Source organism: Macaca fascicularis, chromosome 6 (assembly GCF_037993035.2).
Source record: "Macaca fascicularis isolate 582-1 chromosome 6, T2T-MFA8v1.1".
Lineage (NCBI taxonomy): Eukaryota > Metazoa > Chordata > Mammalia > Primates > Cercopithecidae > Macaca > Macaca fascicularis.
In genome coordinates this window covers 36,339,726-36,345,725 of record NC_088380.1, presented here as the reverse complement: position 1 = coordinate 36,345,725, position 6,000 = coordinate 36,339,726, and the positions used below count along the sequence as shown (strand labels likewise).

The 6,000-nt window shown below is 45.5% G+C and overlaps 1 protein-coding gene across 1 annotated transcript in view; it reads left to right on the top strand.

Moving 5' to 3' along the window:
• The first annotated feature begins 3,923 nt into the window (after positions 1-3,923).
• Positions 3,924-6,000, top strand: part of UGT3A2 (UDP glycosyltransferase family 3 member A2) — a 28,951-nt gene continuing 26,874 nt past the window's right edge. Inside the window, exon 1 of the mRNA XM_005556722.5 lies at positions 3,924-4,110. Within this exon, the coding sequence (XP_005556779.1) occupies positions 4,017-4,110 (94 nt within the window). The 5' untranslated portion in view covers positions 3,924-4,016. The remainder of the gene's footprint in view (positions 4,111-6,000) is intronic.

Sequence of the window (6,000 nt, the reverse complement as noted above, 5' to 3'; positions counted from 1 at the left end):
CTCACTGTAACCTCCACCTCCCAGGTTCAAGCGATTCTCCTGCCTCAGCCTCCTGAGTAGCTGGGATTACAAGTACCCACCACCACGTCTGGCTAATTTTTTTGTATTTTTAGTAGAGACGGGGTTTCATCATGTTGGTCAGACTGGTCTCCAACTCCTGACCTCAGGTGACCTGCCCAACTCGGCCTCCCAAAGTGTTGGGATTACAGGTGTGAGCCACTGCGCCCAGCCTTCAATGACTTTCTAAGTGTGATGGGGACCACAAGTCAATCAGCCAGAGCAGATGATTTCAATCATGGATCCCCAGATCCATGTAGATGAGAAGGTGGAATGCAGTTGTAGCTGTGGTTCCAAGGACAGCACAGACAGGACTGTGCGTTGCTGCAAACCAGTTGGCACTAAACCTTAAGTCGTATACAAAGGGTGAAATCCACTTTATTTGGGTTCTGTAGAAAATGTAATTTGCAAATGGACTCTCTTTTCAGTCTGTATGGTTCTGAAGTTCTCTAGGCAAAGGATTTTGTACTAATGAGTAGGAGGTACGTATCCACATCAAAATGTCTCCACATGTACAGGAGAATGGAGACTTTAGGCTTTACTAATAGGTGCTAGAATTAATCTGGGTATTCATGTGTACTGTTCCTTTGTGGCGCCTGTACCACTCTTTGCTTTTGACTGGCATTAAGGTTTAGAAAATGCATACGTTGGTATCAGGATGGAGTAAAGAGAGTACACCATAGGGAGTTTCCCCTTCTGGGGCCTCCACAATCTGCATGTAATTAAATGGTGCATGTAAGATAAACATAAGAAGATCACATAACACCCACAGAACCCACAGCTTCCCATAAGTAGAAAAGAAGACACCAGATTGTAGCAAAGCTATCTCCTCAACTTCTGCTGCAAGCCTTTATGGAGACCTAATGAGTCTGGAAATATTGTACATAGGAAGCAGGTTCACTGTGAATGGGTTATCAGTTTGTCTGAGTCCAGTGAGATGGAGCAGCACCCCCCGCTCCAAGTTAATTGAAGTGAACTAGTAGTCTAAAATAATCAAGTCTTCAAAGAAAGCCAAAAAGTAGAGAAAATGTAACAGAATAAATGGGAGAAATAGCAACCTGGTAGATTTAAACACCTGCATTCAGACTGAAATACAAGATTGACAGACTTGAATAAAAATTTCAAGCTGATTGCTGTTTCAAGAGACACACTTAAAATATGAGGACACAGGAGGGTTGAACATGAAAGGATAGGAAAAGATAGATCTTTTTACACAGTGGAAAATAAAATCTGAATGGTTAGTAGTAATGGCAAACAAAATAGACTTTAGGTGAAAAGTATTACCAGAGACAAAATAGGTCCTCATTATAAAATGAGGACCGACTGTTTCCCTGGAAGGTATAATACCTGAAACTACAATTGTTCATATATATGCATTTAATGAGTAGCCTTATGGGTATAGAGGAAAAATTGCTATAACACCAAGGAAAAATAGAATTATAGTGGAAGAACTATAAAAACATCTTAATGAAAAATTTCAAACATTCACAAAAGTAGAGCTTCTTTATGCCCAGGATTCAGCTTCAATGATTATTAACTCCTGGCAAATTCTCTTTTCTTATGCTGCCACCCACATTTAACCTTGTTTACCCCCACAACCTATTATTTTGAAGCAAATCTAAGAAATCATAAGACTGAATCTGTAAATGCTTCAGAATGTACCTTAAGAGCCAATTTCCTTCCTTCCTTCCTTCCTTCCTTCCTTCCTTCCTTCCTTCCTTCCTTCCTTCCTTCCTTCCTTCCTTCCTTCCTTCCCTTCTTTCCCTTCTTTCCCTTCCTTCCCTTCTTTTCCTTCCCTCCCTTCTTTTCCTTCCCTCCCTTCCTTTCCTTCCCTCCCTTCCTTCTTTTTTGACAAAGTCTCGCTCTGTTTCCTGAGCTGGAGTGCAGTGGCGCGATCTTGGCTCACTGCAACCTCCAACTCCCGGGTTCAAGCAATTATCCCACCTCAGCCTCCCGGGTAGCTGGGGCCACAGGCATGCACCGCCATGCCGGGCTAATTTTTGCAGTTTTAGTAGAGACGGGGTTTCGCTATGTTGGCCAGGCTGGCCTTGAACTCCTGACCTCATGTTCTGCCCGCCTCGCCTACCAAAGTGCTGGGGTTACAGGCATGAACCACTGCACCTGGCCAGAATTTCTTTATAAGATGTTTATAACCACAATTACATAGAACTCTTCTCCAAAGCAACAATAACTACTTAATACAATCAAAATTTGGGTTCAAATATCTTTGATACTCCTATAATATTTTAGAGTCCATTGGAATCATGCTATTTAAAACGTTAACGAATTTGATACCTGACTCTTCATATCTCTTTCCATTTGATTTTTCTTAGTAACATTTGCCATTAATGTACTATATATTTTATTTCTCAGTGTGTTTAGTATCAGTTTGCCTGGCAGAACAATGCCTGGCATAATAAATAGCTATCAGCCAGGCGTGGTGGCTCATGCCTGTAATCCCAGCACTTTGGGAGGCCAAGGCGGGTGGATCTTGTGAGGTCAGGAGTTCAAGACCAGCCTGGCCAACATGGTGAAACCCCATCTCTACTAAAAAATACAAAAATCAGCCGAGTGTGGTGGTAGGCGCCTGTAATCCCAGCTACTCAGGAGGCTGAGACAGGAGAATTGCTTGAACTTGAGAGGCAGAGGTTGCAGTAAGCTGAGATTGCACCACTGGACTCTAGCCTGGGTGACAAGTGAGACTTTGTCTCAAAAAAAAAAAAAATAAATAAATAAATAAAAAATTAAAAATAAATAAATAAATAAATACTATCAATATAATTGTTGAATAAATAAAAATCTTGGAGTTTGATAACAAATCCTTTATTTTGCTAATGCATTATGAAAAGTACAAGAATAAGACGAACTGGAGCCTTGTGATGTCTGGTAAACCTGGCCCTTCCCACACTTCTCTCTCTCTCTCCTCTCTTCTCTCTTCCTCCACAGTAGGTATGGCTAGGTGAGGGATGCACAAATGCATAGGCATGTAATGCTTTAAATTCCAATGAGAAGAAATAACACCTATAGACTGAAGAAGGCAGGAACAGTACAAGCAGAATTCAAGGACCCACTGCAACCAAGGATTCCTCTGCTTGTTTAGAGGTGCACTGAAAGCCTTTGCTAAAGGAAGTCTTAGAGTTTGAGGATAGAGAGTGTAAAGGGGGCTACCGGACCTAGTGATCCCTGCCCTCACTGGGGCTGACATTGCACGGAGGCAGAATTACAACCTGTCTTCAGCGTGTGCTCTTGGAAATTACGGAAAGATTCACCAGTCCTATTTCAGGATACTCATTCGGAATGATAGTGTCAGCTTTTGAATTTCAGTCCTCCAGGGACAGACCTGGACTTCCAGAGGTAGGACTCTAGCCTCTCTTACCTTCTAAAGAGACACTAAGAGGTAGACTCCAGGGATGGTAGATTGATTTCCCTTGAGGATCCCCTTCCAGGGAGGTGTTGGGCTTGGAACATCAGCTCAAGATTTTAAGTAAGTCTCTCAGGAAACAGATCACGGGGCTGGCAGTATGAGGTAGTAGAGGCAGTCAGAAGGGAACTAGAGTAGGTAAATTCACACAGCCTCGGCAAAAGAGAGATGGGTCTCATGGAGATAGAGCGTTCATCAGCGCGATTTACTGAGGTCCCTGCCATTCCTGGCTCACAGTAAGGATTTTCCAGGCAGGAGGGCTGTGATCACACGGACAGAGCAGGGTTAAGGATGGACTCACCAACCCCTCCTACTGACTGCTGGTAGTTTGGTAGAGCAAGGATAGATTACCCAATGGAGCACGAGGGAGGAGGGGCAGAGGGCAAGAGGGGATGCACAGAAGAGAAGACTGGCAGGATCCTCACTTCCACCTCTTCCCACACCCAGTGCCTTTGGCACACTGAGGTGCACAGGATCCCTTAGCCCGGCGCAGGGCGCGCAGCCCAGGCTGAGATCCGCGGCTTCTGTGGAAGTGAGCATGGCTGGGCAGCGGGTGCTGCTTCTAGTGGGCTTCCTTCTCTCTGGGGTCTTGCTCTCAGAGGCTGCCAAAATCCTGACAGTATCTACAGTAGGTGAGTGCTTGGCCAGAGAATTCCCAGACAGGCGCGTCCCAGATACCCGCACTGCCAGGGCTCCAGCGAACGGCGCTTGATCAGAGTCATCCAGGCGATTTTCCAGGCTGGGCTTGCGGATCCGGCTGGAGGAGGGAGAAGCCCATCCAGCTGTGGGGCAGAGAGGGGCCTCTGTTGCTGAGGTGGGGAAGATAGTTTTGGAGAAAAGACACTCTCCGTTTCTCCCTCTTCTTTAGGAAGCGCTCCCCATCCCGCAGGGCCGGGGCCAGAAATTTGAGACTCATCCCGGAGTTTGAGACCCTGGGCTGCCTTCTCCAGAGCGCAGTGGGACTTTCAGAGGCTCATCCTAAGCTCCAGAGGGTGCGTGTGTGTGGGTGCACAGTAGCTTCCAGTAGAAACGGTGGTGAGCGTTTTCAGGCTCTTGGAGACCAGGGAAAGGCGCTCCTGAGGGCAGCACTGCAAATGTTGTGAAGCTGCGTCCGGAGCCAGGGTGGCGCAGGCAGGTATTTCATGGCTGCAAGGCCAGTGGAGTGTTTTCCTCCACGGGAAACCTGGAGAACTGCCCAGGTCTGAGGAGAGGACCCAGGTCATTCGGATCTTTTGGAGTCTCCTTCCTTTTACCTGTGCCGCTGACCGTTTTTGAGGGATTCATGGAACTGTTAATTCAGCATTTTGGGTCTCAGTTTTACTTCTTTTACTTTTACCCCAAAGGGAATAGGATATAAAAGAGAAGCATATATGAACATAAAGGGATCATCCCAGGATCGAGCTTCCCCAAGATTTTATTTCAACCCACAGTGGGTTCTAATGGATTCCTTTTATCACAGAAAATCAGGGCTCCTAGAACTGGGGGGAACCACAGATCATCTAATTTAGTGCCCATTTTGATTTCCTGAGAGGGCGACTGAGGGATGGGGAGTGAGATGCCTTCCTTAAGAGCACATGTGGCCTCCCTGATGTCCCATGAGGAATTAACTCAGGGTTTTCTTACTGCAAGACCACGCTCACCGCAACTTCCACTCTGAAGCCCTTTTCACTGGGGATTTTCAAACATCACTGTTTAAGAAACAGTGCAAGTCCATTTGAAGACTCCCCCCACCCCCTTTCTGAGTGTTAGTCTCAGTGAAGCAAGAGCTTCTTAACTTCTTGAAAGTACACCGTCCTCCTTCTTCAGGCTCCAAGAAGGAGTTGGTGTCGTTTCTGAGGTGCTGGAATCCCGATTTTTGCCCCAGAAAGCCACCGGACTCCCCAGGATCCACCACTAACAGCTCTTTCTGTGGGGACCCCTTCTTCCTGGCTTCCTGTTCTTACATGGATTAAAATGTGAGCAAGATCTGTTGTAGATTTGTACTTTATACATCGCTTGTTGCTCTAGACTATTCAAGTCTGGGTATAAGGAAACTGAGTCATGCAGAGAGCTGCACACTACTTCTCTACTCCCTTCCACCTCCACCACCAAACTTTTGGTATTTACCATTACATTACCTTCTCTTCTGATCTTCCTTTCTCCGCTGCTGAGAACCTTAGATTCAAGCAAAGGCTGTGTATTAGAACATACACTGAGAAGACATTGATTTCATGGAACTTGTACCTCTTTTGAGGATCAAGCTTCTCTTTCCTTAGGATGGTAGGATTTTTCTGGAAACAGGGATTCCCTAGTCTGTCATGCAACCGGGATCCAGCAGGCCCACCCCAAGGGCCCCACATTTGTCCTCAAATGTCTTAATTAGAACTTGATCATTGTTTGGCCTAAATTAAGTACATCCTTTCCAAATACATTAGAATCTTAAAGATTTGGATTCTAAGTAGTAGTCCCTCATTTCTTCCCTTCCAGTGATGATTTCTTGGACAGATCTCTTAAGGTTTCTATCTCCTACAGCAGCATAAATG